The following is a 12441-nucleotide window of genomic DNA, read 5'->3' on the forward strand; positions in this document are numbered from 1 at the left end:
TTCAGATTTGAAGCCGAAAGTTGCCATCACACTCCTTCCTGGGTTGCCTGCCTATATCTTGTTTATGTGTATAAGACACACAGATTATGTCAATGATGCAGAAAAAGTCCAGACACTGCTGAATGACACTGTATTTGGAATCAGAAAAGTTGTAAAAGTAAGCATTTTCACTTGCACGATATTGTTATTGTGATAGCATATCTTGGGCTCTATTAGGGGCGGATCCAGACAGACCAGTGTTTTTTTTTTTTTTTTGGGGGGGGGGGCAGTTTCACTGTTTTTCTGACACTGATTTCATGTGTCAACAATGGATATTATTATTATTATTGCAGAGACGTCATGAAGATATTGATTATACAGTGTTGTGGCTTGCAAACACATGCAGGTTTATGCATAACTTGAAACAGTACAGTGGGGAAAAGGTGAGTACTGCATGATATATTATAAAGCGAATAAAGTGCCTGGATAATGGAGTATCCGAATAAATAAAAGGCTCGTCTCCTCTAGAGGAGATGAGCCACCAGGTGTCAACACAGCGCGTATTTATTTCGGAGAGCATAAGGAACCGTCCAGTCACCCGTGTAAAATTACTGCAGACATTCAGCTCCTGTAAGCTCCCACCTAGACCATTGACTTAAACGAGAAACCTTATTCTTCTGAAATACAGATGAGAAGCTTCCTTCTGCTCACAAAATGCCAATGCCATTCTCGGTGCACTTTGTGTATCCTCCAGAGTAAAAAAAAAAATTGTTCCCTGCTCCTAGACATCTACGGTTTCTTGCATGAGCTTTCTTCTTCTTGCATATTGCAGCTTTGCTTGCTATGCTAGTGGACCGTTTTCACATTTGCGTCTGGTCATAGCAGCTTTCCAGCAAATCACTCTCGGCGTGCGCCATGACAAACAAGTGGGTATGCGTGGGTACCTTAGATGATCAAAGCCGGCCTTGGAGTGCAGCAGACGAGCTCATGCGGTGTTCCCACCCCCCATCTCTGCCATCCAGCTCTATCTGTTGTATTTGGAGGTAACTGTCCAGCTCCTTCAAGGCCATCAGGGCTGCTGCGTATGTGCAAAAGCAGGTGTGGAAAAGGGTCCATTTCTGTTCTTCAGCGTGGATGGGAGAGAACATCTTCGAAAGCTACAGAATCACCTTTCCTAATGGTGTCAAATAAGTCAACATGGCTACATTAGTACAATGGGAAAGGGAGAAATTCCTCATGGTTGTTGTTGGCTAAGATGTTGCACCATTAAACAACAAACCACATGGTTGTTGCCCTCGCTTGACACCGCAGAAACAGACACCGGCCAGAGACGGTCTCACACTCTGCCTCTGATGTATGGAAGGGCTCAGAGTAGAGCTGTACGAATAGCAAAATTTCTATTGCAAATAGTTTATGAATAATTCACTTTCACTGAATAATTTCTTCAGACGGTGAATCAAATTCGAATAATCAGAAAAGGCCCAATTTGAATAATTTCGAATATGTACCTCATGGTGAGATATTTTATGGTGTTGTGCTCATTCAATCATGCTCTGCTCCAAACTTGTGGGCCTTTTCATCCAGCATAACGTATCGTGAGAGGAGGGTCCCTCACTGTTGTGTATTGTAGACGGCATTAGTGGGATGAACTGCATTGAGAGTTAGTCAACATGTTCCATGCAGCCTGCTTTGTGTGCATCTTCTCATTTCTATGTTTACATTGTGAATTTCCTGTGCTCTTTTTAGAAACTGCACATATTTCCATCTGTCACTGAACATATCTCTGACAGTTGGGAGTACATTTACTGGAACATGCAGTGCCCAGAGTACAGTGTTGACCATGAGATCACAGAAGTTGTAGACTTCAGTGACAAAGTATTGTAAGCAGTGTAAAGGGGTGCTCCACCCAGCACTCGAGTGTAGTGACATGAAGCCGACTTGCAGAATGGAGCCATACACCAAAAGAACAAGGGCGGTGACGTGAAGTGGGCGTGAGATTTGTGGATTCGCAGGACCTTGCTTGGATTCAGATTTGGATTCGGATTCGGAAAATTCTGGATCCGTCCCGTCTCTAGTCTCTGGGAATGACATGACTCCCTATGTGATGCATCACAGCGAGAGACCCTCCAACATGGACCTTCCAAGTCGGGGGGTCCTGATTTGCTGCTCCCACCCAATTCCAGTGTGCTTTTCTAATTCAGTTCAAAATCAGATCTCCTCAATTCCAGGCACTTTTATAAAGTTCATGTCGCTTACTTTTATAAAGTATCGCCTCTCGCGATGAAACTTCCCATTCATCATCTTCTGATGCAAATATAGTATGTGCATACTGTAGCATGGCTGTATTATGCATGAATGCATAGCAAGATATGCAATTAGATATTTCTGAATTTCAATGGATTCTTTGTTTTGGAGCCTAATTTTTCTCTGGCATACTGGCAATAGCCTCTCTGAGCATGCAGCTTATACATCAATTTTTGCTGTATTTCGCCGTTTCTTAACCTAACCTAACCTGCAGTCTTTGCTGCGGAAAATTCTACTGGTACCAACTCCCCCGCTTCATCACTGTTGTTCAATGTTTGCAACATGTCCAAAACTCTCGTCCTGTGACTTATCCGCGGTCAGCTAAGCCCGGTGCAGCTAACGCGTGAAATTACGCTACACGTAAGGCCATTTTCTTCAGTCATGATTTCCATTCCCTTTTCTCCTAGCAATTCCAAGTGGAAAACACTCCCAAGCAGAACGAGCAGTGCTTACGTAACTTTGACCTGTCCCAGTATCGACAAGTGATGAGCGACATAGCAGTCTGGATCTACCAGGCAGTCATCAAATGCATGGAAGAGAAAGTGCAGCCCCTCATAGGTAAAACACGTGTCAATGCCAGGGCTTTACTGCCTTTCGAATAATCTCCCTTTCCTGTTGGGGGGGATTGAACTGTGACATTTTTGCATTGTGATCACGTACTGTTTCTCCATTTTGCAGTTCCTGCTGTATTAGAACATGAAGCAATTGCAGGAATATCTGGTAACAAACCTTCTGGTATGAGAAGCAGAGCGTCAAGCACCGCCAGGGAACTGGATTCACCAGTTGACCCGCAGAGGGCCTTGGATGTTTTGGTCAAAGAGGTTGGTGAAAGATCCTAGCATGCAGGTGGCCCAAATAGCTTTAAAGTGCCACCACAGACTAAATTTCTTATCTTCAGAATCTTGCTGGATTTGTCCCCTCAGTCTATGTCTCTCACTGTAATGTACAAAAATGTTGTTTCTCTAGATGACATGAACGTATCATAAAATTAATCTCTAGTTTTGAGAAGTTTGGTATCATGGTGTCCAATCTACCAACGTGTCTGGCAACATTGCTCCTCGAATGTCTATTTTAGTCTCCTCACCACAGCTGTAGGCTGTCTCTGGACGAAAAGTAGACACGTGCTATTGCTGTTGCTAGGAGACACATTGGAGAAGCTCCCATTCACGTCACCTACTCTTAGAAAATCCAAAACTCTGTAGGGTTCGGTGCTCTTGCAAAAATTCATAACATTTACTGATGACATTTATATTTTGCATACTGTCTTTCATCAAGGTTGACTTATAATACGATGCAGTGCCACTTTAACTGGAATCTTACTTCAGCTTAATTGGACATGCTTTTATTTTAGCTAAACAACTTCTACAAAGTCCTGCTGGCACATGGTGTTGACCCTGAGCTCATCACTCAAGTCTTCAAACAGGTCTTTATTGACTTGCTTCCAGATTGTGTTCCCACAGAATCATAAATATTAAAGTGCATAAACAATGGTTTCTGGTCTTTTCTGTATCCAGTTATTCTACTTCGTATGTGCTGGTGCACTCAACAACCTGTTACTCCGAAAAGACATGTGCCACTGGTCTAAGGGGATGCAAATGAGGTAATGTGTTCAGCTTATCATCATATGCAGATTTGTGGAGTTTTTTTGTTTTGTTTTTCTTAACAGGTACAACTTGAGCCACTTGGAGCAATGGTGTAGAGACCAGAAAATGTCCCAGTCCGATGTGCTAGACACATTGCAGCCCATTATACAAGCATCTCAGCTTCTTCAGGCACGCAAGACAGATGACGACGTAAACAGTGTCTGTGACATGTGTGACAAGCTCACCACTGCCCAGGCAAGTTTGATCTTTTTTTTTTCCTCTGGTAAAATTTTAAGCTCAGCTTTAGGGTATGTAGGTATCTCGCTCTGAACGCCATGTACAATGTAGCTGGTTGTACACTGGATTTGGTGGACTTCATGAGTATCTTTGAGGACAGTTTTCCATCTAGCCAAACCACAAATCCAAAACTGAATTTTATACCCTACACCACTGTACATAAAGAAGCTGTGCAGCTGTGATATGTTGTGCAACAAATAACACGGGCTTTCGGAATAGAACGGTGAACGCAGCCGTCCAGTTGTGCGTGAGATAGAGCAGCCTCTCATCTGCCAACACTCTAGAAGCCCTCTCATCCTTAAAAGAGCGTGTAAAGTGAACATGGGGAGTCAACGCCACTACGTGAGGCTCGCAGTTCCTGCTGCTCCCCATGCAGGCCTGGTGAGACACATGTCTGCTCATGTCCTGCAACGATAATACAACTGCAAAAACGAAAATACTGTTCATGATGATTCCTGTTTTTCCACTTGATGAATTAGTTTTAAATCATGCTCAAGACTTACATTCCAATTAAGTCTTCATATTATGTAAATGTCAAATGAAACAATGCAAGTCAAAGCTCACTATGTTACAAAGTGTGTGTTTGGTTTCACTGTTTTCCGCCACTCGCAGATCATCAAGATCTTGAACCTGTACACACCAGCAGACGACTATGAAGAAAGGGTCCCTGTGTCCTTCATCCGGAAAGTCCAGGCAAAGCTCAAGGAACGTAACCAGGAAACCTTACCAGTGTCTGACAACACACTCCTCATGGACACAAAGTTCTCTTTCCCAATTCGTTTTCCTTTCAACCCATCAAAAATACAGCTTGAAGACATAAACATTCCAGATATTCTGAACCTTGCAATGTTGAGGAAGATATAGATTTTTTTCTTCCCCCATATCATTGTTTTTAATTTATTTTGTGGACTGTATGTTGCACCACCACCATGGCTGAAATGAACTTTGCTATGGCCTCTGACATGTTTTCCAGTACCTAGTGTGGAGGGCATCTGGTGACTGTGCTGCAGTGTGTGTGTGCAGCCTTTAGTTAGTTTTGTGAACATGTTCTAGCCTTCTGAAAGGAAATTATGGGAGCACAGTGCTTTGAGAGGTGGCAATAGCTTTGTCTGTGATTTAAGGTGTCTGTCAATATATGTATGTGATATGTTTGTAAAGAAATATTTTGGTACATTTTTGTTTTTATATAGTTAAATTTTTCTTTTCTTTTTTGCAAAGCTCTGACCTCATATTTATTTTTGTGACATTCCACTTTGAATTATATTTACACTTTTTTGTGGTCCACTCAGTGTTTTGTTCGTGCAAGCAGCACTGTGGCTAAATCGTTAACATGCACAGATTTTTTCAAGATTTGCACAAAACTTGTATGCCAGTTTGCTATTTTATGCACAAATGACAGTGACTGCAAAATGCAGTGTGGCTGTTTCTAATAGATGAAATAAAGGTCAACAATGTTTTCCTTAAAATTGGTTCTCTACTCACAAAGCAACATTTTCTGCAACCCATTCCCAGAATGTTTTACTGGTTTTATGTTTATTTTATTCTCAGTTTTGTGATCCCTGACGTTGTCGAATGATGACCAGTTGCCATAAACATTGCCTTACACCACATAATGTTCTCACTTCTAGATGTCTATTTTTTCTATCATTTGTCCATTGCTTGCCTCATTGTTATTTTTCACTTTTTATTGAGTTATTAAACTCTCTCAAACTCAGCTTTGTGGTTTGGTAAGAGATCTGGCTATTCAAGTGGCTGAGGCGATTGTTTCAGAGTGGTCCGTGCAAATGGATTGCACAGATAGCATAATCTGTGTGTTGACATAAAATAAAAGCTTTCAACATCTGCACTGTTATTGCCACAATAATCAAACTATTTCTTTCAAATATATTGCTATTCCTAATAGTTTAGGTGAGCTAGCTATGCACACTGGCACAAGATGATCCTTTTTGTTTCTTTGTGCAGCTATAGGAGTTGTGTCATTTATATACTGATGTCTATGTAGGAAATATATACACTTGCATCTATGTATAAACATAGACTCAGTGAAATGCAATGAATAGAGAAAGAGCCACAACCTGAAACTTCCTATCCATGTTGTATAATGTGGAAGGCTGCATTTTGAGTTTGAGGTATTTATTATATATATGTACCACTATCTATTTTGTGATGACTGTACATATGCCGAAAGAGAAAGCTTTGTGACGAATTGTTAGCACAAATGATTGGCTGTAGTGGCAAGCATAATGCACTATAGTGTTGTATGTTGCCGGAAGGTTGTATGACAGAGTGCTTGCACAAGCAAGAAAAGTGCACTGAATTACCTTCAAGTGTCTTTCTTAACAAAATAGGTCTTCTAGGTCTATTTGTAAGGGACCTTCTAAGGGAAATGAATATTTTTTTGTGAACGCAACTTCTATCTGGTTTGTTTTTCCAAGGTAACAGAATAGTGTGTTGGTAGACCGTTGAAAACGTCACTGTGAAGATACTGTACCTACCAGAACCAATGACAGCCTGCACGACTCAGTCTTATCTGTTGACTGGGTGCATTAGACATGGTGCTTCAGAAGCCACATTATCGATGGTCTACTAACATTAGTTAATACCCAAGCAAAACTTGTAACTTAAACATAGCACGAAAGTACACAAATTGGTGTTTTCTTTATGCACTGACACCAATTCAAAGAGCACAAGGAAATTATAGATATGCAAGGTCTGTGCTCCGTATAGGGTCCTTACTGCTTGTTCAGTCTTCAAAATTAAATATACATACTCGGCAAAATGCATGAAAACTGTTGTGAGCAAGCTTTCATAATAAACTAGAAGAACGCCTCCCTTGTTTGTTTACTATAGTTGTGTGCATGCGGACTTGGAGTGTGATGGAGACACTGCCCATAATGCGTGTGCCTTGCAAGTGCTCTGGTTTGGTAGGCACAGCCAGTGCAAGGGAGGGGGGAAGTGGAAGGACTGTAAGAGAGAGCCTCCACCTTTCTGGTCCAATTATGTTGCGTGTTTTTGTTTTTACTGCGATGTGACAGGACCAATGGGAAGAATTGAAAAAAAGTATCACAATATTGAATGAAGCCAGACAGGGGGAAATATTGTGCCGAAAATTTGAATGTGTCCTGAATAATATGTCCTTCAGAGGCCCGAAGCTCAATAATATAGTATAATGAGCTGCCACATTACATGTGAATATTATTAACAGTCAGACCTTGGAGTTAGCAATTGCCTGTGGTCCCTGTAGCGCATCGTCTTCATCCTCTGCATTCTCATCGGTATCGTCCGCTCGACAACCGCCAGAGCGAGAGCGCGGGAATTAAACATTTCTCATCCCGATCTTCCTTGGAATCAGTTGTCTCTTCTTTGTGGTCCTGACACCACAGTCCCATACCCCCATTTCTGGTAGCAGGTTGAATTTGGGAGAAGACATCACAATATATCAGTGAATTGAGTCAGCCAGAGAGACAGAAAGCTATCACCATTACGAAGTTGTTCAATGCTGACGTGAGGAACTGATAATCACAACCGTCTCACTTCTCTGGTTGCTTCTGCCTTCAGAGTTCCATACACATTTCTTTCTGCTTTATCTTTCTAAAACACACCAGTTCACCGTTCTGAAAAACACGCATTTCTTTTTCGTATTTTTGTAATGTGAAATCTCCTATCACATTGCTGGTACCGCTATAATCTGGGGGGCTTTCTGGTAAAGGATTTGCTCTGTTGGCATTATGTGTTGAAGTACAGACAAAAACGCGGAAGAAAACTATAGATATACAGCCACCCATAACTATACCCGTTTCTTTTCCCTTGGTCGGTTTATGTCATTACAATTAGGGGCCTTGCATTTTTTGCAAATCGGGATTAAAAGGGCATTTTATTTATGGGAGCCGTAAGACCGGGCGATATCAGGTGGGGAAAAAGTTTCTCGCATTTCGGACGAACGCAAGATGCGGAAAAGCCGTGCTGCGTTAAACAAGAGAGAACTGAAATCATCTTTCATCGTACTTGCTACGTTAGTTTTCCTTTTTCGTTATTTTTTCCTTCAGATTTTATTCCAAACGACAATGATGCAAATTGCATGCCACAAACGGGTTTTAGCGAATTTTGCCCCAAACCCTAATTATGCATTTGAAGAGGCACGAAAAATATTCCATTCAAATTACGTGTCATATATATACTGACGCCTTCCGCGCGTACGATATGCTGTGAACACGGTTGCAATAATTCGGGGTAAGAGTCAGTCATGAATTCCCTTTGTAATATGCCTGTGCCTCGCCTGCACTATAGCAGCACTGGTCTGTAGCCTCTGCGGCCAGCGAGGCCGAGCTCAGACGGGGACAAGGTTACAGAACTTTGACTTACATTGTCAGCAGCACGTACACAAATACTCGGGTTATTGAGTGTGCTACTGACAAGGTTAGCCAACCGTAGGTCTCCAACCTTGTCCCAGCCTTTGCGTGGTCTTTCCAGACTACCGTAGTAGATAAATGCAGTTACTAGTTGAACGACGAACGTCGAACGCCGAAAATCTGGAGTGTGTAGTCTTCTCCATTTCTTCTTTCCACTCTCTAAACTCTGTTCAAATATTTCTGAGTGTTACTGTTATGCTGGGCTGGGAGTATAAAGCAGTGACTTTCCCAGAAATTTGCTGCTGTGGGGTGCCGAGCTTTCAGGGGGGAAGGGGGGGGGGGGGGTAGGCTTGGTGAAGGTCCCACGTAAGGAATTTTTCTTAGGCATGGAAAGAATTGTGGCACAATGGTGACATCTCTGCACAACTTTCCCGTTTTGTATGTACATGTTATTACATTAGTTCACAGTAAATTAGAATACAGAGTCATTATGAACGGCATTTCCACATTAAGATGCATAATCACACGACTGACAAAGAAAAAAGACTAGCACCTTGTCTCACGAAGCTCAGTGAATACCTAGCACACAGATTGGACAAATGCTTGGTACGATCATTTGTATGACTGTGGTCCTACAGCCCAAGTTTGACAGTACAGGATGTAATTTGCAGCGCTGGACTCTCTACCAGAACGTGTTGGTGGCCGAGCTGGGTGGGGTCACGTGTGAAATTTCAGGAGGGGTGTTGCAAAAATGCAAGGAGGGTGTAAGGAAATCCCTGGTATGAAGCAAGTTGTTGAACTACTTAAGGCAGTGTCTTGACTGAAATAAGCTTTGAGATATGCTAGCTTTTCACAACAAGCTGCATGTCATCTAGTAACCATGACACTGACTGTAAAAAAAAATGCCTGAGTTTTCTTCTTTTTTGTTGTACTAAAATGCCTGAGATTTCTTCTTTACTTTTGTCCATTGCAAGGAGCCCTCCAGATGTTTATCATCATCTTGTCATTTTTAAAGTGGGGGACATTGCCTCAGTAGCTGAAATAATCCATCGTTACAGCACCCGCTTCTGCCTCTTGATACTTACTTTCCATCGATGGAAACTCCCGCATTTCATATTTTGCAGGGAAGCCGTGAGTAGTTTCATGGTGTGCCACCAAGTCTTCAAGATGTCGATGGTTGGTGAAGCAGTGACAGCAGGCGAAGTTACCCTTGTCGTTAAACTTTACTCCGTGAACGTTTAAGACGTGACGATTGAGGTTGAAGGTAGTGCTGCTACGGCGATCGCAATAAGGGCAGTCAGTCGTCTTCCCAATTTTGCAGGAGAAGAAACATGAACCCGAAGTTCGCGCGCTTTTGGAGAGTCGCAAGAAGCGAAGCGAACCGCGCGCGGGTGTAGACGGGGGGCGAGAGAGCGCTGGTGGGTGGGTGGAGCCACAGCGCTGCCCACGGGGCCCACGGAGGTGCATGCGTAGAAGCGCGGAGCCAAGTCTCTCTCGAGATGCAGGTCACGTTATAAGAGTAATCTCCAAAGAGGAGGAGTTGGGAGGAGAAAGTCAGAGAGAGGCATACGTCACTTCTTTTTCTGACCCTCTCCGACGACGTCCCTTTCCGGTTCAGAGGGTTCAGAGCACCAGCGGGACCGGCCGGCGGCGCGCCTCAACTTGTTCTGTTTTGTCGGCTGCTCTGAATCACATGCAAGAATTTCACCATGAGTCAGATGGGACAATCGGATAATGAGAGCTTTTCTGGCATTCTCCACCCGTGGGAGCTCGGCTATGAGCTGCCGCTGCTGACCGCCGATGATACACTTGGGCTCCAGTGGTTCGACAAGCACGAAAACATGCCTCACCTTTGCTCAACAACTGTCAAGCAAGAAGACGTCGAACCTCATTCGACGAATGTTCAGGTACCAAACACAAACTGCGCAAACCACAGTGCTGAAGACTGGCCAGGTGACGTTGGATTCCAAGTTAAGTTCAAAGATTATGCATCAACAAACAACGTTTGGACGTACTCGGAAGACAGGCGCAAGCTATACACCGTGATGGGCAACGCGGTTCCAGCTCATTTCGTCACTGACCAAGCTCAGCCTCCAGGTACGACTGTTTGCATTGTCGCCGTGTTTCGAGATCCAGATCTGAGGCTCAAAAATATTCGCCGGTGTCCCGTACACGCTGCCGAATCGGACGGAAAGAATGATTCTCGTGATCACTGGATACTCTGCGATCACCCAGCCACCGTGTACTCCGAAGATGAAGCAAACGGGCAGCGTAACTTTCTCACAGTTCCTTACGAGGCTCCGGATCGTGACAGTAACGATCTGTTCACGTACAGGTTGCGTTTCATGTGTCGCAACAGCTGTGCAGGTAGCATCAACCGACAGGCTACTGCTGTGCTTTTTATTCTACGATCTCCGGAAGGTCGAGACATTGCACGTCGTGTCGTGGAAGTGAAGGCTTGTGCTTGTCCGTGCCGCGATCGGAAGCACGATGAAATGCAGCGGAAGCGTGCACCGTCCGACAACGAACATGGTAAAAAGAAGATTTACACGATCGATGTTTGTGACAAGGAGAGGTACGAATTCCTGCGTAAAGTTAAGGACGCCTTGGAGCTGTTCGAAGCAGAGAAGGCGAGGAAGAAAAAGAAGACTGCAACCCACACCGCCCGCGAACGTACCAAGAAGTAGAGCTTTCATTCTCTGCCTCAAATGCAATCAATAAACCCCAACAATACTATGCATCCCTTCCATTTATGATGTGTTATTCACGCACACTGGTTGCACTCACTATTTACTGTTTTTCGGGGTACGTTGCCTTTCATAGTTCGTAATCCCTCAGTGTCTTTTGTTGTCCAAGTTTGGTGGGTGACTGGAACTCAGCAGAAGCCGAGCGAATGGACAGAAGCGGTTTTGGTGGGCCGGTTGGCGGGCTTTCTTGTTCTTTTATACGTCGCCGTTCATAACGTTCACTTTGTCCTTTATTAGAAGGTTTTACAAAATGACATATGTTACAGGCATAGTACGGAAACAGCCGTTGTATAGAATGCCAAAAGTCTATGGACAAATTATGAAATACAAATGTTTCAAAGATTACAGAGGCATTCCATTGAATGCCATTGCTCCAGGCGGGCAAGGAAAAATAATTCTTCCATAACTTAAAAAGGGGGTGCTCAGATAGAAAAGTTGGGGGGGGGGGGGTTCTGGGTCAGGATAAATCACTGCCTAACGGCTGGGGCATGATGACTCCGGATATGTTCTGCCCAGACCCCCTCCTCACATCTCCTGCGGTGCTGGCAACCGTCCGGCTTGGGTCGGGCGGGCCCCGGGGCTCCATCCCTGGCTGCACCCCTCTCGAAGGCCCCCCAAACTCAGAACCCTGCGCAACCGAGATGGAAGCAGCCGTCTGGTGAAAGGTAGAGAGAAGCGTTGTAATATTAGGTTCCGTAATCGCAAAGGGTTTATTCACATGACGTCATCCGTCCGCCACTGTCGCAAGCAAGCAGATGAGCTGCCATCGGCCGCCATACTGTAGGTCCCATCCAAGTCATACCCATATCGCAGTCACCGTATATTTGGCGTTTCAAAATTATTGTGCTGCGTGATTTGTAGCATATCCAAGTAATTTTTATGTTTGCTTTTTATGCTTTATCCAAAAAGCGTATGGCAGCGTACGAATGCGGGAACATAACTTCGAGGGGCCTACCAGTATGGCGGCGAGGTGACGTCACCAGAAAAATATACTTCTGGTACTTCCATCATACCGTCATTTTCAACCAGACGAATATTTCGGGGTAGGGGTGGTTCTATGGGGACTTTACATGGGCGAGAGGGATTCCTTTTCGCTGCCTCCACCAAATGCACTACCCAAAGTACGATTTCGGGGGATTTGTTTGAACCCCCCCCCCCCTTTAGACACGGGTAATGGACCAA

General features: G+C 44.0%; 2 protein-coding genes across 4 annotated transcripts in view; both read left to right on the top strand.

Moving 5' to 3' along the window:
* Positions 1 to 6992, top strand: part of LOC135385881 (unconventional myosin-Va-like) — a 40075-nt gene extending 33083 nt beyond the window's left edge. For all 3 annotated transcript variants that reach the window (XM_064615472.1, XM_064615471.1, XM_064615473.1), the window contains 8 exons: positions 6 to 157; positions 333 to 422; positions 2691 to 2841; positions 2962 to 3104; positions 3635 to 3706; positions 3798 to 3883; positions 3950 to 4121; positions 4776 to 6992. In XM_064615472.1, the coding sequence (XP_064471542.1) occupies positions 6 to 157; positions 333 to 422; positions 2691 to 2841; positions 2962 to 3104; positions 3635 to 3706; positions 3798 to 3883; positions 3950 to 4121; positions 4776 to 5027 (1118 nt within the window). In that variant the 3' untranslated portion in view covers positions 5028 to 6992. The remainder of the gene's footprint in view (positions 1 to 5; positions 158 to 332; positions 423 to 2690; positions 2842 to 2961; positions 3105 to 3634; positions 3707 to 3797; positions 3884 to 3949; positions 4122 to 4775) is intronic.
* Positions 6993 to 10114: 3122 nt separating this feature from the next.
* Positions 10115 to 11250, top strand: LOC135383913 (cellular tumor antigen p53-like). The gene has a single exon (XM_064613198.1). The coding sequence runs from the start codon at positions 10222 to 10224 to the stop codon at positions 11197 to 11199; it is 978 nt and encodes a 325-aa protein (XP_064469268.1). The 5' UTR covers positions 10115 to 10221; the 3' UTR covers positions 11200 to 11250.
* Positions 11251 to 12441: the final 1191 nt, after the last annotated feature.

The sequence above is a fragment of the Ornithodoros turicata genome, chromosome 2 (assembly GCF_037126465.1).
Source record: "Ornithodoros turicata isolate Travis chromosome 2, ASM3712646v1, whole genome shotgun sequence".
NCBI classification, from domain to species: Eukaryota; Metazoa; Arthropoda; class Arachnida; order Ixodida; family Argasidae; genus Ornithodoros; species Ornithodoros turicata.